At 53.7% G+C, this 22,470-nt stretch overlaps 1 protein-coding gene across 1 annotated transcript; it reads right to left on the bottom strand.

Annotated features, from left to right (window-relative positions):
- Window positions 1-12,932: 12,932 nt before the first annotated feature.
- Window positions 12,933-17,170, bottom strand: SAXO5 (stabilizer of axonemal microtubules 5). The gene is made up of 8 exons (XM_075541352.1): window positions 16,594-17,170; window positions 15,160-15,266; window positions 14,982-15,082; window positions 14,533-14,645; window positions 14,335-14,444; window positions 13,956-14,157; window positions 13,462-13,580; window positions 12,933-13,157 (listed from the first exon to the last, which is right to left on the bottom strand). Exons 1-8 carry the CDS (start codon window positions 17,168-17,170, stop codon window positions 12,933-12,935), a joined length of 1,554 nt encoding a protein of 517 aa, XP_075397467.1.
- Window positions 17,171-22,470: the final 5,300 nt, after the last annotated feature.

Genomic DNA, 22,470 nt, shown 5'->3' with positions numbered 1-22,470 from the left:
GCAATGTTATCACAGACACCCTCCGGCCTGAATCTGGCCCCTGCAGGCTCTTTTTTTGTTCTCCTAAATGAAAGAAAACAAAAGCATGTCCAAGGAACACACATTGAGGACGACTCTTTGGACCTGATGTGAAGAGGGCAGAATCCTGTAGGGGGTGAAGGAGATGTCAAAACAAACAAACAAACAAACAGTGGCTCCCCATGTTGGTGTTTAGGTTTCTCTGGGTTTGCCGCCATACTTTCCAGCTTGTTTTTGTCGATGTGTTTTGGATGCTCTTCGGCTGCTCCATCTTGATAAAACTGAACTTGGAATACGTGAAGACACTCTGGTGGCATCATGGGTACAGCATGGGGCTGCTAACCACAAGGTTAGCTGTTCAAATCCACCAGGCAGGCCCTCCGTGAGAGAAAGGAGAGGCTTTCTACCCCTGCCAAGAGCGATAGTCTCAGACTCACGTGGCGGGGGGCAGGGAGGGGCAGCTCGACTCTGCCCTTTAGGGTCGGTTTGAGTTGAAATTGACAAGATGGCAGTGAGTTAAGAGAGTGGGAGAAGGGGGAGTTCAGTTCTCGTCCAGGGCACCTCTGCAGAGCCCCTACCCATCGCTCAGTGGATGTTTGTGTGTTTCAAGGATGCAGGGCAGGTTTCAGCAGAGCTTGCGCACTCCGATAGACTAGGAAGAAAGGCCTGGTGATCTGATCCTGGAAATCAGCCCGTGAAAGCCCCGCAGATCACAACCAGCAGATTTGCCACTGATAACAGGGATCCGATGTAGGGGAGTGTTTTGTCCAGTGGTGCCCAGGGTCACCACAAGTGGGAGCCTGAGTGGACGGCGGCTGAGGACAGCCACCGCCGTCCTGGAGTACAGTCTCAAGCAAACCTGACTCCCAGGAGGCTCCTCTCTTCCCACTGGAACCTTCTGCATCTGCCTTGGACTTCGGGCATCAGACCTGATTTCCACCTTTCTGTAGTGCAGGGGCCCTGGTGGGGGGTAGTGGTTATCACTTGGGCCGTGAACCTCGAAATCACCAGTTCAAAACCACCAGCTGCTCCACAATGAAAGATGGAGGCTTTCTAATTCTGCAAAGAGTTACAGCCCCCGAAACCCAAAAGGGGCATCTCTACTCTATAGGACCACTATCAGGTCAGTACAAGTCAGAAGGGCAAAAGCCGCGGAGTCCACGTGGAGACTGAGTGGAGGTCATGGCACAGCTGATCTCTTTAAAACATCCTGTAGATGTTATCAGTGCCTCCTCGTGCTGACATCTCCTCCTGGTTATTCCCACCACAACCACCAGAGAGAATATATATTTGTTTTGATATATCCTAATTATTCCTGTGCCCGAGTCCATTGGTGCAGCCACTGTGTCCATCCAAAGGATCAAATGCCTTTGCACAGTCGATGAAACATCAGTAAGCATCTTTCTGGTGAATTCTCTGCTTTCAGTCAAGATTCATCTCACAGCAACGATGATATTCCTTGTTCCACGCCCACTTCTGAATCCAACCGGAACTTCTGGCAGTTCCCTGTCAATGGGCTGTTGTAGCCATTGTTGGATCATCTTCAGCCACATTTTACTTGGGTGTGACATCCAGCAGCGCAATGATAGCATTCTATAGTTTGCGCATTCCGTTAGGTCACCTTTCTTGGGAATGGGCACAGATAGGGATTTCTTCTAGTCACTGGTCAGTTAGCTGTCTTCCAAATGCCGTGGCATAGAAGAGTGGGTGCTTCCAGGGCTTCTTCAGCTGGCTGAAACGTTTCCGTGGGGCTTCCACCAATTCCTGGAACCTTGTTTTGGGCTAATGTATTCCGTTAAGCTTGAACTTCTTCCTTCAGCACCATTGGTTCTTGCTGATATACTCCCTCCTGAATTGATGGACCGAAGCTTCATCTCACGTACTTTGGACCTGTTCTCAGGAGAGACCAGTCCCCAGAGAAGGACATTATGCTTGGTAGAGGAGACCCCTCAGGGAGATGGGGCGACTCAATGGGTACAACAACAGGCTCAGCCACAGCGACGATTGTGAAGATGCTGCAGTAGGACAGGTGGTGTTTTGTCTGCGTGTGCATGGGGTCCCTAGGAGTCTGAACCGACGGGACAGCACCTAACCCCAATGTCCTGCCAAAAGGTATCGGCAGAGCACCAGGGTCACCACACCCACCGCTCCCTTGTGTTGTGAAATGCACAGCCTGGACCAGAGAAGAACCCTGCCAAGGAAACGAATCCTGTTCCATAGGAAAAAGCCCACCTTCAGTTGCAGCATCTTGGGATGCTGAGGCTGGAGCTTGAGGGATTGGAGGCGGGGGTGGGGTGGGGTGGGGTGCATGCATGAAGAAGCTTGGGTACTCAGTTGCATTCCTGCGCCTTTCACAAGGCCTTGCAAGAAAGACACAAACTCTCTTCCAAGCGGCCATTTCCCAGGACACAGAGAGATGAGCTGCTGTTCACTTGTGTGGGGCTTCAGTTGCCAGAGCCACCGTCTGGCTGGAAGCTAGAGGAAGGGGAGGAGGAGGTGATGAGGCAGGAGATAAGACTGGAGTTAGCCAACAACAGGGGCCATGTGATGCCCCAGGCCCCTCCCAAACCCAGAACATTCCTTATCTGCAAGGAGGACAGTTCCCCTTGACAGCCTGTTAGGTCAGCCTTGCCTCCACACTCAGGATTGTTCCTGAGTGTAAGGTAGGTGCTAAGGGGACCTGGCAGGCACAGAACTGTTGCTAGCAGATGGGCCCTGTTAAGCTGAGCTTCAGGTTTCCTGACCCCATCACCCAGGGCTGGACTAGTCAGTGAGCCGGGTCACTGGTCGGTCATACCATTCCAACCTCTTGGACACAGAGATAGGTTCACTGCTGAGCAGGGGTATTCACAGGAGCCAATCAGAATGTTCCTCACATTCTGCTAAGCTGTGGAGAACTTCCTTTGGAACCTTAATCCTGAATACCTGCAGCTTCTTGTGCCCTATGGAGGACACAGACCAGACAGAAGGCCAGGGAAACAGAAGCCCAAGCAAGATTGCCCAGGACCAAATTCTAGATTTTTCTTGTTCCTAAACTAGGAAAACCCCACCCTCGGGTTTGTGCTGGTTAGAACTGGGCTCCGAGCACAACCAAAAATGAGCAAAATCCAAACTCACTGCCAACAAGTCAATTCTGACACAGCGAATTCTGACTCATAGCGACCTTATGGGAGAGGGTAGAACCATCCCCATGAATGTCTGAGACTGTAACTCTTTACTGGAGTAGAAAGCCACATCTTTCTCCTGAGAAGCTGCTGGTGGTTTTGAACTGCTGAACTTGCCGTTAGCGGCCCAACTTGTAACCCCTATGCCACCAGGGCTCCTTCAAAACTACCTAAGATGTGACCAGACTACCAGACCCTGCATCTGAGCGCCATCCCAGAGCCAGGACTGTTCTGGGAAAGTACATACACGCTTCGCCTTAGGAAAGAGGAAGCCTCTTGTAGGGACACGATGAGTCGGAACCAACTCCAGGGCAGTGGCTTTGGGTCTTTGAAGGAAGAACGACTACAATTCCGTTTTACAGATGAAGAAACTGATGGTCAGAGTATGCCGGCTGCTGTTGGCTTAGCTGGGTGGGGCAGCGTATCTCAAAACTCCTTCCGGTGTTAGCAGGCTGGTCTGCAGAGCGGCAGAGTCGGCCAGACTACAGGAGTACAAAGCCTCATCATTCTCCCTTGGAGGTGCTGGCTGTTTCTGAACAGCCGTCCTTGTGGTTAGCAGCCCGACGCATAACCACTCCGCCGCCGGGGCACCTCTCAGGCTGCAAAGCACTCAGATATGACTCGGGAGGAGCTGCCTCCTCAAAGTAGAATCGACGTGAACGGAGCAAAGATCTGGGGACTTCCCTTTGTTGATGGGGCATGACACCCACTGAAAAGAAACAGCTGCCAATATCCATCCGAATAATGTCTGTGGGGTGGGTCTAGGAAAATTGAAAATCATTCACAATGGAAATGGTGGAAGAAGGAGGTTTGGGAGCTGATTGTGGTCGCAAGTGTACAATTCTGCCAGACGTGATGGAAATATGGATTGATTTGAGATGTGTATTCAGCCCAATTCATAATAACAAGAAAAAAATGAAATGGAACATGTAAAGACCAGGCCTTGGAGAAGGGCATCATGCTTGGTAGAGGGTCAGCAAAAGAGAGATGGACGGACACGGTGGCTGCAACAATGAGCTCCGATATTACAATTGTGAGGGTGACACGAGACTGGAAGGCGTTTCCTTCTGTTGCACACAGAGCCTCTGCGCTGGAGCTGAGTCCACGGTACCTAACAACCACCAGATGGGGGCGCACCACCAGGTCTTTGTGGTAGTTACACAATTGCATGTCAGCTCGGTAAAAGAAGGAAGGGGTGGATTTGAGCCTGTCAATCAGGCCGCAGCCTGATAACGCCTCCTTGTGGGCATGCCCCACTCATGAGGATTCTGGGAACGTCCTCTCTTTCTCCCTGGAGGTGGACTACACGCTCTCTTTGCTTCATCCTCCTGTTGAGGAGCTGCACTGAAAGAGCTGGAGGAGACAGCGCTGAGATGCTTCCACTGGCATTGGATCCACAAGGCTTTCCACCCACCGGCCTGTGATCTTCCTGCATTCAGCCTCATTGCATGTACTGCGGGAGTCTGAAAAGGAATTTATGGGTCAGTATTGGGCTAATCTCGGACGTATGGACTTGATCTGGATGGGGCTGGGGTGTTTTCTCAATAGACAATTGCTCTTTGATCTAAAGCTGTCTTTAAGAAACACATGAGGGTCTCTGGACTTGTTTCTCTAGTCCACCCGGACTCACACACTCTTTTCCCCATGGAGCAGCCGATGTGTTCGAATCACTAGCATTTGGTTTTGCAGCCAGGCGCTTAACTGTTGCCCCACCGGGGCTCATCCGTCTTGTTTCATATGCCTTTTTGATTTTGTTGTTGTTGTTGTTAGGTGCCATCAAGTCAGTTCTGACCCATAGCGACCCTGTGCCCAACAGAATGAAACACTGCCCGGTCCTGCGCCCTCCTCACCGTGGTTCCCGTGCCTGAGCCCATGGTGTAGTCATGATGTCCGCCCAACTCGTCGAGGGCCTTCCTCTCTTCCGCTGCCCCTGCTGACCCAGCACCATGTCCTTTTCTAGGGACTGTTCTCTGCCTATAACGTGTCCCAAGGATGTGAGATGGAGTCTCACCGCCACGGCCTTTAAGGAACACTCTAGCCGTACTTCTTGCGAGACGGATTTGCTTGCCCTCCGAGCACTTTCAGTATCCTTCTACAGCACGTTCAAATGCATCTGTTCCTCTCTGGTCTTCTTCATTAATGTCCAACTTTCACACGCCTATGAGGCAATTGAAAATACCATGGTTTGTTAGACCGGGTTCTCTAGAGAAACAAAGCCAAGACACTTATGAATATATATACAAACACACACACGTACACATATGTGTGTGTATATATATACATATACACATACACACACACACACACACACATATATATATATACTGTGAGAAGGATTATAGCAGCTAATTAGTCCACACAGCAGTACAGAGGGTCCAGTTGAACTCACGTCCATGGAACAGTTAATCTACTGGAAGTCCTTTGACTCACGTGGGCTGCCGGGGTCCAAGGTCAACGAAGCAGACAGCAGAGTCCTCCCTTGGGTAAGGCAAGCCCACAGGCAGCAGGCAGCAGGGCGGGTTAGCAACAGTCAGTAGCTCGGGAGCTTAGCGAAGCAGGCCCGGATGGGATATCAAACTCAAGCAACGCAGGGTGACAGGATGCACCAGCCTCAAGCTCAAGTGATGTACACAGCAGCAGTGTGGCCAAGCAGATCTTGAAGGAGCCTCAAGCTCTAGTTACATGATCCATGGGTTGACTTGGCCCATGGGTAGTGTAGTTCACAGGTCAAGGCAGAGAATTAGCTACAGCAGCAGTACGCTTCGGCATGCTCCGATCACCAGAGAGCAAGAGACAGGGGAGCGGGCCTTGCATTTTATCTCTTGGCCCTCCAATCAAACTGCGACCGGATTAATCCCGCATGTTCCTATAGGCCAGGTTGGCACAATAAACCTAACGATCACACGTGCTTAGGTCAGGCACACCTCAGTCCTCAAAGTAACATCCTTGCTTTTTAATACTCTAAAGCGGTCTTGCGCAGCAGATTTACCCGATGCAGTATGTCTTTTGATCTCCAGGCTGCTGCTTCCATGAGCATTGCTTGTGGATCCAGGTAAGACAAAGCCTTCACAGCTTCAACCTTTTCTCCATGTATCATGATATGTTACCTGCTGGCCTAGTTGTGACCATTTTGATCTTCTTGACATTGAGTCGTCATCCAGACTGAAGACTGCGATCCTCGATATTCATCAGCAAGTGCTCCAGGTTCACCTCACTTTCTGTGGGAAACCGAGGAATGGGCAGAGTGCATGGGGACAAACTTTTGTTCTCACATTTAAGACGACTAGGGTTCTAGGTGGAAGGAGGCCTTTGCACGGGTGAGTTAGAGATGAGTCCCAATCACATTCTCATAATTAAAGTGAGTCCCCCAATATCCTAGCTATAATAATGCTACTTTAAAGTTATGTCTTACCAGCACATCGCTATCTGGCTGGCAGCTTTATCTATAGGAGCAGACATGCTGCTATTGCTCTCCCTGCTCAGGGGACAGTCACACCCCCCCCTTACCTGCCCCGGCGGTGGTGTTAGATTACTCCCCCAATGAACTCAGGGACCTCTAGGGTTAAGGTACTGCCCACTTTGTTGCATATGTGGTGACCTGTAAATAGGGGGCACTGCATGTCTAAGACTATACAAGTTGATGTAAGAATACATTTTCTCCTTTCTCTTGCTCAGACCTGGTACCAGAGACCATGAAGGTGAGCACCCCAAAACTTTCATCTGTCTCTAAATTTCTTCCCTTAATTACACCACCATCCCTTAGGACCCATCTGGATGTGGGCTGGATCCCAAATCTTTCAGCAAGCAACTTTGTGTCCTCTTTGATGGTGCCATTCTCCTGAAATGTCTTTGATTCTGAGAGAGGTATTTGTAGGAGTGATACACCTAAACCCACAGAATACATTTAGAACCATCATGATGGGAGTCTTTCTGCAGCGATTGACTATTTCCATGAACGTGTCTCTTCATCCTTGACAATCCAGCCCAGGGTCTGTCCGTTACATTAGAAAATGTTTCAGGTTTTTTGGAAATCTGCTTCATTGTAACTCTTAGCCATTGTCATTCGGCTGTTGTAAGTCATCCCTGGAACTAGGCAGAAGCACAAGTAGCCCACCCAACTGGAGCTACATGGAACTGAACATCAAACTAAGCTTTCTGAGCTTCCTGGCAGGCAAGGCAAACAGGAAAAATCCACTGGCTGATAGTTGTCTAGTCGGTGGGCAGACGGATCAGCAGAACTGAATGTTGTCCAGGAAATAATTCTAGAGTGGGCTGTTGCAGCTATTCTGAACTAGGCGTAGCTTTTCAGGGGACACTTCTGGCTGACACTACTGGGGGTGGCTATACAACTGGCATTCGGTTGGTAGACCAGGGATGCTGCGAAACATTCTCCAACGCACAGGACAGCCCTCTCAGCAAAGGATTCTTGTGAGAGGCTGTCCAGTCAATTCTGATCTATAGCCACTCCGTGCATAACAGAATGAAACAATGCACGGTCCTGCACCATCCTCACAATCTGATTGAGTCCATTGTTGCAGCCGCTGTGACAATCCATCTTGGCGAAGGGGGACGTCTTTTTCATGGATCCTCCACGTTACCAAGAAGGGGGTCTTTGGCGATTAGTTCTCAACCCGTATCCAGCCCTGAGTGTCACTAACCTGAGACAGAGAAACCCCTGAGTGTGTGCACATGGTCTCTAGAGAGGAACAACCAGAAGAGGGGAGGGTCTGCAGTCAGCAGACGTGGACAGAGTCAGGAGGGCCACCTCGTCCCCACAGACGCGACAGCTGGGCTTCTTCCCATGGAAATGGCAGCCTGGCCTTCCATCTATGGAGAAAGGCTCCGGATTGGGCGTTCTCTTGACTTCTAGTTCCTGTAGGGTTAGGAGTCTTGATCTTTCAGGGTTTTACTCCAGGGCCAGAAAGTGAAAACCACCAAGTCATGTTTAATCTCTGAAACTGGACCACTGGGTCTTGGGTCCGACCATTCAGGCTCCTATCCCAGATAGAACTGGATTCTTAGCTCTTCGGAGCCTTGGATTTGGGGCACTGTCCAGGGTACTTACTCGCGGCCATTGAGGCGATGCTGACTCATGGCAACTCCCTGGGGTTTTCGAGACTGTCACTGTTGACGGGAGTAGAAAGCCCAGTCTTTCTCCCTCGGAGCTGCTGCTGGTTTTGAACTGCTGAGCATGTGGATCGCAGCCCAACACGTAGCCACTAGACCACCAGGCCCTATAAGCGTACTAAGCCTTATCAAACACAGGCTTCAGGAACCCACTCCACCCTCTTCCTTCAGATTCTGCTATTGTGTTCCTGATTCGAAACCTAAACCCTCAGATCTTGCCATGTACAAGTGCCATCAGGCCGATTCCGACTCACAGCGACCTCACAGGGCAGAGTAGGATCACCTCATCTGGCTTTTTAATGGACTCACTGGCAGTGAGGCTTGCTTGTTGTTGTTGAGTTTTTTTTTCCTCTCTCTTTTTTAAATCATTTTATTTGGGGCTCATACGACTCTTACCACAATCCGTGCATACATCCATTGTGTCAGCACATTTGTTGCCATCATCATCCTCAAAATATTTGCTTTCTACTTGAGCCCTTGGGATCAGCTCCTCAATTTTCCCCAACCTCCCCGCTCCTCCTCCCTCATGAACCCTTGATAATGTATAGACTATTATTATTTTGCCATATCTTACTCTGTCCGACGCCTCCCTTCACCCACTTTTCTGTTGTCCATCCCCCAGGAGGAGGTAACATATAGATCCTTGTAATCAGTTCCCCCTTTCCACCCCACCCTCCCGTGTTTTCCATCTCTATGGGGGAACGTCACCAGGTCTTTTCTCCCACAGAGCCTCCGAGGTGGTGGGGTTGTCACCACCCTGCCGTTAGCAGCCAGCAGAGTTCCCTAACGTTTTCGTCAGGTGCCAAGTCAGCTCCAGCTCCCAAGGGCCTGATGCAGAACACAGAACGAGACACTGCCCTGGCCTGTGCCACCTCACATTGTTGTTATGCTTGAGCGTGTTGCTGCAGCCAGGTTGTTGATCCGTCTTCCTGTTTTTGCTACCCTCTCCTTTACACCTCACATGCTGTCCTCCCCCAGGGACTTGCCTCGCCCGACACGTCCAGAGTACCTGAGATGATGTCTCAACACCCTCATTTCGATGGGGCATTCCGGGTGTACTTCTTTCAAGACAGATGTATTTGCACTTCTGGCAGCAAGGTTCGATATTCCTTGCCAACACCATAATTCAAGGGCACCGATTCTTCTTCCATCTTCCGTACTCATTGTTCAACCGTGGTATGTGCGTGAGATGACTGAACGTATGGTGCTCCGGTCAGGTCAGGGGCACCTCAGTCCTCAAAGTGACACCCTTGTTGTTCAACACTCAAAAGGGCTCTTGTGCGGCAGATCTGCCCCAGGCAATGCCTAATTTGATTTCCTGGCTCCTGCTTCCATGAGGATTGATTGATTGCGGATTCGAGCAAGATGACATCCTTGACACCCCAACGCAAAAACCCCCAGACAAGCGCAACGCACATCCACTGAGCCGATTCCGACTCACAGTGACCCTGTAGGTCAGAAACCAGCTAGAGACACTGTTTGCTGGAGACTGTAATTGCTCATGGGAGAAGAACGCCTCATCTTTCTCCCTCGGAGTGGCTGGTGGTTTCAAACTGCTGATTGTGGTTTGCAGTCCAACGTGTAACCTAGGAGCCAACAAGGTTTCTAGGACAACTTCACAAACTTCCAGCAGTTTTCCATTGTTTCCTTGCTGGGCCCCCATCCCCAATCACCTTGTCTTCATCCCCTCCACCCCTTCATCCTCAGAGCGGGCATGCCCCTCCCTGACCGTCATCACACCAATCTGTAACCCCCGGTGAGTGAGCAGGCATGGTTGTACTCCATGGTCCACACTCACTTACCTTTCAGGTGGGAGACCTGGGTTTGAGTCCTGGCCCACCGGGGAAGGCTTGCATGTGGCCACGATGCCTGAACAAGGTCCCTTGGAGCACCCAGACTAAGGACGACGAGGAAGAAAGGTCTGACCATCTGTTTCTGAAAATCAGTCGTCCATGGATCACAGCCATTGGATCCACTGTCCACAGGGGCACCACGCGTGGGGCGGGGGGCAGACTTTATAGTACATGCTCCTCCTTCACGGAGGAATAGCCTGAGGCTCCGGAGTCTTGCCTGAGGTTCCTGCCCAGAGTGCAGAGGAGTCAGGATCTGAAGCCTGTCCATCCACGTTCCAGGGGGCCCTCGTGGCACAAAGGTTAAACACTTGGCTGCCCGCATAAAGGCTGCCCTTTGAACCCCCACCCCCAGTGGCTCCCCTGGCGATCGGCTTCTGTAAAGAGCACAGCCAAGACCACCTCGGGGAGGTGTGTTTTGTTGCAACAACACTCTGTGGGAAACCAAAGGATTTCTCCCAAGCTGTCTCCCCCGAATACATGCCAAAAGTAGCTGCTTGCTACAAGTGGCGAATGACTATGCACTTGGAGGTCAACAGAAGTAGGTCAGGGGTTATTCTCCCCAAGGGTTGTCAGCCATCCAGAGCAAGCAGACACCACTGTTTATCCCACAACAAGTAGGGCCCACTCCCTTCTGATAAGGACAGTAGTTGACTATTTTCTTGTAGGAGACACCAGAGAGGTCAAGCTCACGCAAGGGTGACCAAGGTTAGGCCGCCATCATGAATCTCGGGTCTGCCCATCTTGTCACATGTATACCTCTAGTCCCTCCCATTCCCGTGTGCACACCCCTAGCTCCTCCCCTTCCTGTCACGCTCATGCCTGTCGTACATCCCCTTCCTATGATGTGTGTGCCTATTGTACTGCCCCTTCCTGTGGCGTGTGATTGCTTGTAATCACGCCCTCAAAAAAAGTGAGAAGCCTTGGTTAGCAATAAAGCTGGGCTCTCACTCTCGGGGTGTCTCCATGAGGACCACCAAGCGAGGCCGAGGTGAGCATGCTACCATGACTTGTGTCGGACTCCATTACTTCAATCTGTCTTCTATCTCTCATGCTCTCTATGACTTCACTATACTCTTTCTTTACTTATTATCACCGTACAATTGCACCTCCCGGAGTAGTGATGATGTGGGGGGGCCCTCCTATCCCTCACAACACTCAACTAAGTTGATCCAGGTTCTATAATTCATTTGCTGTGAGAGTTCGGGTAGACTAGAGAAACCAATCCAGAGACACTCATGTATGTGTAAGAGAGAACTTTATATCAAAGAGTAATTGCATGTTAAGAAAACATCCCAGCCCAGTGCAGATCAAGTCCATAAATCTGATATTAGCCCATAGATCTGATACCAGTCAATCAATTCCTCTTCAGACTCACGCAACACATGCAATGACGCCGAATGCAGGAAGATCACAGGCCAGTGGGTGGAAAGTCTTGTGGATCTAGTGGTGGTGGAAGCATCTCGGCACTGGCACAAGTCTCCAGCTTCCAGGTTCTGGCTGCCATCAGCATAAGGCCATGGCGGGGAGGGGTGCGGGCCGACTTTATAGTACATGCTCCTCCTTTCAACAGGAATGTGAAGCAGAGAGAGTGTGTGTCCCACCTCCAGGGAGGAAGACAGGAGGTTCCCAGAATCCCCAGGAGAAGGCCACGCCCACACAGAGGCTTCATTGGCTATGACCTGATTGACAGGCTAGACTCCACCCCTTCACTCAAGTTGCCAGGAGACTCTGCGACAACAGTCATGATTAAAGGGTTTATTAAAGAAGCGAACAGATTACAATACAGCTGGAAACACTCAGGAGTGAGTTTTTCCACTCAGGACATGTTACAAAGTTCCTTCGGGGCTGCCGGTTTGTGCCCAAAGGGTGTGCCACTCTACTGGAACCTGCTCTGGGGGCTCCTTGGAATTCAGTGCCCAGAGGCACCCCACTCCAGCCAGCCTCAGCGAGGAGGTATTCAGCTCCACCTCCATGGGTCAGTAAACCCAGCTCCCCCAGTTAAGTACCCAGAGGCATCCCACTCCACAAGCCGCCCTCCTGCCTAAAGCATTCAGCTTTCCTTGCTCTGTGCACCAGGAAGTCCCAAGTTCTGTCTCACTCTCTGACACCTGGTTCTGCTGTTGCTGCTGCTGACGTCACAGCTGTCTGCGGGATCCAGGAGGTTCGCTGCACAGGGGTCTGGGGGGCTGGAGGACTCGTGTCACCTCCTGGTTCTGGCTGGTAGTGAGATGGCCCCTCCTGCTTCTCAGAGGGCTTGATACCCACCAGGATGCCCATCCCCAGGAGTCGTTTTCACAAGCACTCAGGTGGATCCTGTCAGCATCTCCCGCGCCTTCCTACCCAGGCCCCGGCAGGAAAAGGTGGTTTGGTGGGAGTCACTTAGACTGGCTACAGGCACCACATGAAGTGATTCGCCGCCCCTGCAGGGACTTCTCTTCTGTCACCTCAGAGCGCTCTGAGTCAGAAAGGGCTGGACAGCTGCCAAACCACCTCCACCCCCACCCCCCACCCCCCACCAGCCCCAGGAGCCTGCCTTCTCACACCCTGCTCCCACGGCGTCTGTCCAGTTTGTGGCTCTTCCTCCCTATTGGTCTTTGCCATCTGCCACCTTCCAAGGAGTCCTCCCTCTGAACCCTGGTTTGGGGCTGACCTCCCCGTCCAAATGGGGGTGGCCTCCCTGCCTGTGCAGTCCCGGTCCGCTCAGTTCCTGCTTCAATGATGGGGTGATGGAGAATATCAGGTAGAGACTGGGGTGTGACCAAGGTGGCATTTATTGCTGGCTGGGGCAAGGGTAGATGGGCGTCTGGGGGGCCAGAGGGTCCTTCTTCGCCTGGCAATCTGACTGGGGAGGCGTGCTCAGGAACACGTGACTCTCCTGGGAGGAGCCCCTGGTCAGCATCACCGGGCCCTGGTACTTGGAGGGAAACTCCTCCTTGTATTGAGTGGAGAGGAAGCGCCGCCCACCCAGGGGGGGTTCAATGTGGCTGTACTTGCACTGTGGAGACAAAGTGGGCAGCCTGGCCAGCAGCCTGCAGGGCAGTTGACCCACCCAGGCCATCCCAGAGGGCCTGCACACCCAGGCTGTCCTACAGGGTCCTTATGTCAGAATCGACCGGATGGTCGTGAGCTTGGAGTTCGGCCGCTGTGCTGGCTAGGGTGACATGACGATGGCCCTGGGCCTGGGGCGGCCCTGAGCTGGCCCTGCACCACCTCTGAGTCTTGGGGAGGCCCGGTAACCCTGGGGCCTCTGCCCTGACTGGGGACTGGTCTGGCCAGGAGCATGCCCTCACGCTCCTCACCTGCTGCAGCTGCTCTTCAGTTGCGCGAACTTGGTCTACTCTGTGCGGCACGAGCATCTTCTGGTTCGTGGTTAAAAAATTAGGTTCTGGACATGTGGTGGGGAAGGGAGGTGGCTGAGCTGTGGGTGGAAGGGGACCCAGCAGGGACGAGGGTGGGAGTCCCTGCCAGTCTAAGGGTGAGAGTAGTGCCAGGGGTGCGGGCCGGGGTGAACCCAAGTCAAAGCTACTGACTCTACAGGGCATGGTAGAAATGCCCTTGTGGGTTTCCAAGGCTGTGCGTCTTTATGGGAGTAGAAAGCCTCATCTTTCTTCAGCACAGCTGCTGGTGGTTTTGAACTGCCAGCCTTATGGGTTAGCAACCTAAACGCAGAACCCACAATGCCACCAGGCTAGGGGTCCTTATATACAGAGTAGGGAGCCTCATAGATTCACTCAGGGATCTGGACCTGCAGGAGGCGGGGTCAGAGTCAGGTAGTGGGCGGGGCAGCGCTCACCGATCCAGCCCTTGAATAGGTCACTGGACAGCAGGTGTAGGTTGACGGTCTTTACAGGCTGCTGTACCTCCACGGCTGGGTAGTCAGTGCTCATGGAGGTCTGGAAGAAGTGTCTGAGCAGCGACTTCTCCTGGAGAGCCACGTGGTCCTGCAATTTCTCATGGTCCAAGTGGCGGCGGCCCGGCTGGCCCAGGGGCGGTGGCTGTGGGACCATATGGCAGCCATGAGCTCCCGGTTAGCTGTCTTCTGTTAGTCAGACCCACTGAGGCCTGGGGCCCGGAACTAGACCTAGGAACTTCCGGCAGACCTACCAAGCTCACTCCACCCCAGGGCCTTTGCACCTGCTGCTGGCTCCCTCCCCTCCCTACCAGGTGCTGACCTGGCCCATGAAGAACTGTGTGGTCGTGGTGAGACTGCCCGGGCCAGGGCGCTGGTTGCCTTCCAGGATGTGTGACTGCGGGGTCCGGTCACGGTGAGGAACAAAAGGTTCTACCAAAGGCAGGGTGGGCACTAGGGCGCTCTGCAGGAGGGGGCGGTATTAGGTGGGAGGGCTGGGGGCCAGCAGTTGGACACTCACCTGGCTCCCGGGCGTAAAAGTGCTGGGAGTGGGTGGTGACATCATGGAAGTGACCCTGTCCAGGCCGAATATTGACACTGAGAAGCTGGGTCCTGTCTTGGGCTTTGTGGTCCCTGTAGCAGAGGTGGGGGAGCCTGGAGAGGTGGAGCCTGGGGGACAGGGCCCTCAGGAGGAGTCGAGCTAGGGTAATGCTGAGACCAGAGGCTGGGCCAGAGGAGTCTGGCAGCTGGGTTGGGGTAGGGGGTGGGGAACCAATATCCCAGGCCCGCAACTCAGAAGGTGAAGCCGGAGTCTTTTCTTGGGGAAAGGATTAGTTGGGTCTCAGAAGAGGCGGGCCAGAGGGAAGATTGCCTAGTAATAAGGCTTGTGGCTAGCCGGCTGGAGACACAGGCCACGTGCCTCCCAATGGCCCTCTGCCCATCTAGTGGGAAGCCAGGGCCCGTTTGTACCTGTCGGGGGGCGGCCCCTGGGGTCGGTAAGCCATTTTCTGCTCCGAGCACAACGACCCATAGCCAATCTTGCAGTCTCCCAACTCCACACTGGAGTTGGCCTGTGAGCAAAGAAGGCTGGCTCAGCCAGGGCAGTCCATGGCTGCCCGCCCCAGCAGCCCGCCCGGCCTCAATTTACCCTCTTACACATCATGGCCGGTGACCCCGGCGAGGCCTGGAACTGCTTCCTGTAAGAGGTCCTGTGTTCCTGTCTCCTGTGGTCGCCCCTGAGGGGGTTGGAGCCTCCTGCGGGTGGGCAAGAGGGCAGAGAGAGAGGCTGAGTCGAGCATGGATAACTGATAGTCTGCGGTCTCCAGTTCGGGGGTGCCCTGACCAGTCCAGCCTGATGACCATCCAGGAACGGCCCCCCCAATCTGGACAAGAACAGCCATCGCGGCCAGGTGCCTACAGGACGTGCTTCCTCACTCCGCTGGTAGGGCTGTTTCCCCCCGTTTTGACTGTCCCTATATATTGATCCACCCTGGGCTGCTCACTGCCACGTCAGCAGTTCAAAACCACCAGCGGCTTGCTGGGGAAAAGATGGGACTTTCTACTCTCATAGAGTTACACAGTCTTAGAAGCAGCCCACAGGGGTAGCTCTACCCGGTCCTATAGGGTCCTTAGGAGTTGGCATCGACTCGATGGCAGTGAGTTTGGTTTGGTTTGGTTTGGTTTGAGCCCCAAGCTCAGAGGGATACGAGCTGGTGACGCCCCACAGAAAAGCCTGGCAGCTCATGTTGGTGGAGCGCTGACTATGTGCCAGGCACCGAGGATACCATGGTCTACTCTGCTTTACATCTCTCCTGGAGTGTGTGTGTTTGTGTGTGTGTGTGTGTGTGTGTGTGTGTGTTGGGGAGGGTGTCCTGTAATTGCACCCAATTAGCAGAAAAAGAAACTGATGCCCATGTTGAAGTGGCAGGACTGAGAGGAGGGGTACTTAGATTTCTGTGACATCCCCCCACCCCATTGATCGCCTGTGCACTGTCACCTGTGACACTGTGTCCCTCTCCTTCCTGGTTGCGGCAGCCAAAAGTGTCTTAAAAGGAAAAAAACCTAAAAACAAAGTTCACTGCCATGGAGTCGGAGTAGACTTGTAGTGACCTTGTAGGGCAGATTAGAACTTCCTCCGTGGGTTTCAGAGACGCATTCTTTACATGAACAGACAGCCTCATCTTGCTTGTGTGGAGCATCTGCTAGCTTCGAACAGGTGACCTTGTGGTTAGCAGCCCAATGCGAAACCACGGCTCCCATAAAGATCGTACACCTTCAGAAATCATACAGGCCACAGGTTCCCAAATGTATTCAGCCTACCACCCCCTTTTCCAGAAAAAAAAGTTTACTCCGCACCCCCAAGTCCATGAAACGCTTTAATCCAGGAGAGTGTAGGTATCTGCTTCTGCAGAACCCCCAGATTCTTCCAGCACCCCCCGTGGGTCACTGTGAATTAGCATGAACTCAGTGGCAGTGCGTTTATCACCAAGATTCCCTTACAATGTTTTCAGACACAGTGGAACACCCCTGGGAGGCTGAACTTGGTCCCCCGCTGCTGGGGCGTGAGCGCACGTGCGCTCACCCAGGTGGCAGCAAGGAGCGCAGGGCTGCGCGCCGGCCGCAGGGGCCCGGAAGAACTCCTGGTGCGTGGTGAGCGGGATGCCCAGCTTGGCGCGGTCCCCGGGCGGGACCGAGTCGCCCGCAAAGAGGAGGCGCGCCTGGCGGATCTGCTCGCTGATCCGTGCGGGTAACTCTGGCCAGCCAAAGGAGGCGCGCACGTTGGAGACGCCGACCCCGGCGCGCGCGTCCGCGTGCATGCGCAGGTTGGACACCTGCATGGCCAGCGTGCGTTCCCGCACCACGTCGCCCAACGGCGGGAACCCGGGCTTCAGCGGAAAGAACATGCGGTGGGACTCGGACACGGGCTCCTCGAGCGCCCAGCGCGGGTAGGGCGGGAAGAGGGGCGCGCGCGGCGGCTGGGGGCTCGGCCGCGTGGGGGAGGCCCCCGGGTGGCCCTGGAAGTCCCGGCGCGACGTGGAGTACATGGCGCCCAGTTGCAGCCGCAGGTCGGGCCCCAGCGCGAAGTGCGAGGCCCTGAGAAAGTCCTGCAGGGGCATGCAGTACGGAGCAGGCGCCGGCGCGGGAGCAGTGGAGGCCATCGTGGGACCAGATGTCACCTGCGAGGAGGAGGAGACACAAACAGGCAGGTGCACAAGGAGGCCCGTGACCCCTGTCTGTGTACTGTGGGCTCGGCCCTCCTTAAGAAACTGGCACTGTCTGGTAACCACCACCACCACCAAGAACCCCCCCAAAGGAAACCCACTGCCATCCGGTTGTTTCCGACTCTGTGACCCCATTCAAGGTTGGGAAAGTGTTGGATGGCTATCCTCAAGGTCAGCGGTTCAGATCCACTCCTGTAAAGATGTATGACCTCAGAAACCCTGCTCTGAGTCAGAATCTGCTTCTCTCTCTCTTTTTTTTTTGGGGGGGGGTGGGGACCCTCCAGACTGTCCTCTAGCATCACTGTGAGTCAGAATCGACTGGACAGCGGTGGTGGGGCTCCGGCTGCCATCTTTTGTTGGCACAGTGGTGAAAGGCTCAGCTGCTAACTGAAGTCAGAGGTCTGAACCGGCCCTGTGGTGCTGCGGGGGAAAGGCCTGGTGATCTGCTATGGGGTAGTTCTCCCCCGTCACACGCATGTGCTGTGCATCCAAAACTAACCGCAAGGCACCCAACATCCGTAGCAATAAGTGCTGTTGAGGAGGAAGGCCCAGCAGGGAGCATGGCTGGGGGCTAAGGGCCGGAGGGTTGGGATTGAAAACAAGGGTGGGCCAGGCCAGGCCTCCCTGAGAGGAGAGTTGAACAAAGACCTGATGATGCAGGTAGGGACCCAGGTCTCCCGCGATTTCTAAGAGGGGGAGACACAAGGTGCAGCAGGGCTTTCAGATGAGGACTCAGTGGTGGCTGAGTACCCTGGAGCCCACTCCGGTTCACAGCGACCCCCTGTGCCGGAGTAGAACTGCCCTATAGGGTTTCCTAGGCTGTCAGCCTTGGTCAACCTCTTGCTTTACAGCCAAGCCCTTCACCCTTGTGCACCAGAGCTCAGCAGGCAGGTACACGGTGAGGACTGGCTCCTTGAAGACACCGGACGGAGGCCGATGAGCTTGCAAGCCCAGGAACCAGGCCTGCTGCGCGCAGGGCTCTATTAGAAGCTGACATGAGCAGGGCCTGGTGAGGCAACAATTAAGCACCTGGCTGCCCACCCAAAGGCGGGCAGTTCAAGTCCCTGTAACGATGACAACCCAGGCCACCCGACGGTCCAGTTCCACTCTGTCACATTGCGTGTGTGTGTGTGTGTGTGTGTGATGAGTCCAAAACAGCAGCATCCAAGAAGCTGCAGCTGCTGTGCAAACAGGCTCTCCCTGCAGTGGGTGCTCTGGATTCAGGCTTCTAGCCTGCAGAACTGCGAGAGGATGAACATGTGTCCCTTTAAACCAGGAAGCACATTCCCTACCATGGATTGAATTGGATCCCCCCTGGATATGGGTCAAGTCGGCTGGACCCCGATTCTCTTGTCACTTGGCAGTTATGTGATGATGTCATCGTCCCCCATGATGTAACTAGCCTATCAGTGGGAAGAGGATGACGGTGAGATGCACACCCTGACTCGGGTCTTTGCTCTGGTCTGATGTTGAGGGGTGGGGGGAGGCTCCCTGGGGTGTGATCTGCAACGCCTTTGTTTTAAACGGAGAGAGAAGTGAGCAGACGGAAGGAGAGGCCTCCGAACACCAGGGAAGAGCGAGAAGCATGTCCTGGGGTCCCAGGGTCCCTGCGCTGGGAACCTCCTCAACCTAGGCTACCACACAGAGAGAAAGCCTTCCCCCAGAGCCGGTGATCTGAATCCAGACTTCTAGCCTCCAACACAGTGAGAAAATTAATGTCTGTTGGTCAAAGCCACCCCCTTGTGGTGTCTCTGTTGCAGCGGCATTACAGAACTAAGCCAGCCAGGTGACCTGGACCTAACTGACTGGGTTTCTGGGGCGGCAGTTTCTTTATCTGCACCTGGGGACAAGGACAGCACACCTACCTCCAGTGGGGGCATGCAGGGTGATGAGCCTTGGTAAAGGCCCTTGCCAACGGACTTGGCCTTTGCTTCGCCCTCTGTGCCCAGTCTCCTAAAGGAACCTCGTGTGTTCCCTCCCATTGTGACCCCAGAATGCTGTCACAGTGGTCACCCAGCCACTTAGGTTGGAGGTGGGGCAGAGCATTGGTCTGCATCGGGCAGTGTTTCCTTCTCTTGGGCATAGGGTCGTGATGGATCGGAACCCACTCGAGGGAACCTCTCAACAACAACATTTCTCTTCTCTGGATTCTACTATTCATGGCAGTAGCCCCACAGAACTCACACACAAAATTCCCAGGAAGTTAGGAGTAAAGCTGGACCACAGATAGGATTGGTCAAATAGCAGTCCTCGCCCCGACTAGCCAGGCAGAGAGGACGTGGGTGGGCTCTCTTTGTGGTTGGGGAAAGGCTCGTGTTTTGTCTTTGTCCAGACAGGCAGGCTGGCAGGGTGGTCTTGTTTGGTCCAGCTCTTTCGAGGTCACAGAGTGGCCTTGTCTGGTGCTGGCACCCTGGGGATGATGTTCAGCAGAATACCATGGTCCCTTGGGGAGCACCCAGCTGCTCTTAGCCAACACCAAGGCCAGCGGTGAGTCTCGAGTCTCTCTCCCCTCTCTCAAGGGTCAAAGTTGGCCCTAACCAGATGGTGGGGGGCAGGGGGTGGCCTTCCTGACTCACTACTCTCCCCTGGTCCCTCAGCACAACCGGCACACAGTAGGTGCTCAGAGAAGTATGCTGGTGGTTTTGAACTGCTGGCCTTGTGGCTACTAGTCCAATGCATCAGCAGAGTGCCTTTCTGGGTCCAACGGGCCTCCCAATTCAGGTCTACCTAGAACCTCAGTGTGACTTTATTAAGAACTAGGATCCTTCTCCCGTCATGAGTTATGTTAACTTGAGGTCACGCTGCCTTAGGGTGGGCTCCAGATCCAGAGACTGATGCCTTCCCTAGGAAGGCCAGACAGAGAGACATAAGGTGAAGCTAGAGCCACACACAAGCGAGAAGCCATGTGATGATGAAGACAGACTTGGCGGGTGGGGGGTGGGGGGAACGCATCGGCAAGCCAAGGAATGATGAAGGTGGCCCGGAACCAGCAGGAGCTGGACGAGACCTGGACGGCTCCTCCCCTGGACTCTGTGGAGGAAGCTCAGCCCTGCTGACACCTGGATGTGAGACCCCAGCCTGCAGAACTGGGGTGACTGTGTTGTTTGAAGCCACACCATTTGTGGTACTCAGTGACACCATGCTAGGAGACGAGCATGGGGGCAGGGAGCAGGTGCGGGGGGCATGGGCCTGGATTGATGTCGGTGGTTGAGTGATGGGGTAGACGGTGGGGCTACTCAGGTGATTCGGACTCAGAGAGAAGAAGAGAGTTGGGGGATGATGCTGAGGCCAGCCTGGGCTTTGTTGAGCATAAGGGGCTTGTGGGATGTCCAAGGGAGATGGTGGCCAGGGGCAGCAGCTGTAGGACCACATGGCTTCAGGGAGTCCCAGGGTCCTAGATGTCCTGAGATCCTGGGCCCTACCCAGAGGAAGGTGGTGGACTCTGTGTAACCTTGGAGAACTCCCTCACCCTCTCTGGGCCTCCCATGATCATGCTGGGAGCTAGCAGTGGACAGGTAAGAGCACTATTGAAGACAGACGTGGAGGAGGTCAGCAGAGAGGCGTGGAGTAGTTCTCCCAGGACAGCAGGGAGCACGAGCAGGGAGCTGGGGGTGGGGGGTGAACCCCAGGAACTCAGCACCTCTTGGGAACCTATTTCATGTCAGGCCATAGGCACACAATGAAGATGAAAATCCCTGCTTGGGTGGAGCCCATGCTGTGGAAGAGAAATAGGCAAATAGCCAGATAAATAAGCTAAAGACTTGCCTGTGTTCTAGGGGAATTCATTGGTGGGTGGTTTGGTAGTAGTTGTCTCATCTTCCAGCGTCGGGGTTTGGGGGAGACCCAGGTTCAAATCTTGATCCGTGCACTTTATGTCTGTCAGGCAAGGCCTGGGGACTGCTGGGGTTGCTCAGTGGGTCTCTGGAGCTTCCAGGCAGACTTCGACGAACGAAGAAGGCAACCCAGGAGATTTACATCCCCAAACCAGTCAGAGAAAACACGATGGGTCCTAACAGCCCTGTTCAGAAGCGATCACAGGGATGGCACAGGACCGGGCAGCACTTCATCTTATTGTTCACGGGCTTGCTAGAGCCAACCTCACATCTGGGAACAGCAAGGGCTAGGGGGAGGAGACGAAGGCTGGGGATGCTCTTGGGGCACTATTGCGCTAGGAGCTAGAAACAGGTGATGCTGTGCAACATGGTGAGTGCCTTAACACAAACCACTGCTCCCCCAAAACGGAGGCCTCGCCTCTGAGTCAACGCAGACCATGTGGTAGTGTGGGATTGTTTGCCTGCCTGCACGCACATGCAGGTTTCATGACAGTCCTCTGGATGGAAGCAAACCACCAGACCTTTCTTCTGCGGCACCACCGGGTGGATTTGAACCACTGAGAAACAATTAGGGATTTTAAACAGGACAAAGGTGAAGGTGTGTCATCCGGATGAGGGGAACCATCAGGGCGAGGCCACCATGGCACCCAAGGCCTCACAGAAACGCCACCACTTAAATAGAACAGAGTCCAAGGGATACTCAGCAAAGCATGACTGGTGGCAGCTGGATGCATCACAGTTGCAGACGGCCCTACAGAAGCTGGAGAGAGACCATGCGTGAGATATGTATACTACTCGAGGCAGAAAAAAGTTACAACCTTGGTTCAGGGCCCTCTGACCTATGCAGTCGGGACATGACTCTTGAGCATTTGGACTCTCAAACACAACTCACTGCCATTGAGTCAAGGCTGCCTCAGAGCGAGCCTGGAGGACAAGGTAGAACTGTTAGGTAGTCGAGTTTAGAGGCTGGGGCGTCCATTACGCATGCTCAGAAGCCCTAGCTACCAGCCCATGAAGGAGTGGTACACTGCGCATGCTCAGGTTATACAGCAATGAGAGGGGGACAATCTAGGTATATACATGCAAATGGGAAGGGGAGGGATTGGGGACAGACATGTGACAAGATGGGCGGATCCTAGATTCAGGATGGCAGCCTAACTTTGGATGTCACTGAGCCAGTTTGACCTGTTCTCTGGATCTCCATAGAAACCATTATCAGAAAAAAAAAAAAAAAAAAGAGGACCTGATGCAGAGGGCTTAAGTGGAGAGCAAATGCTTTGAGAGTGATTAGGGCAAAGAATGTACAGATGTGCTTTATACAATTGATGTATGTTTATGTATGGATTGTGATAAGAGTTGTATGAGCCCCTAATAAAATGTAAAAAAAGAAACCATTATCAGTAG

This window comes from Tenrec ecaudatus, chromosome 1, assembly GCF_050624435.1.
Source record: "Tenrec ecaudatus isolate mTenEca1 chromosome 1, mTenEca1.hap1, whole genome shotgun sequence".
Classification (NCBI taxonomy): domain Eukaryota; kingdom Metazoa; phylum Chordata; class Mammalia; order Afrosoricida; family Tenrecidae; genus Tenrec; species Tenrec ecaudatus.
The sequence above is the reverse complement of the archived record's forward strand: the minus strand, read 5'-3'. Positions and strand labels throughout refer to the sequence as shown.

Coding starts and splice junctions, on each gene's coding strand:
- SAXO5 (XM_075541352.1), bottom strand. CDS start 17,170: ATGGCCTCCACTGCTCCCGCGCCGGCGCCTGCTCCGTACTGCATGCCC. Junction 14,445..14,532: donor CTTTTACGCCCGGGAGCCAG/GTGAGTGTCCAA, acceptor TGCCTTTGGTAG/AACCTTTTGTTCCTCACCGT. Junction 14,158..14,334: donor CACAGTTCTTCATGGGCCAG/GTCAGCACCTGG, acceptor ATGGTCCCACAG/CCACCGCCCCTGGGCCAGCC.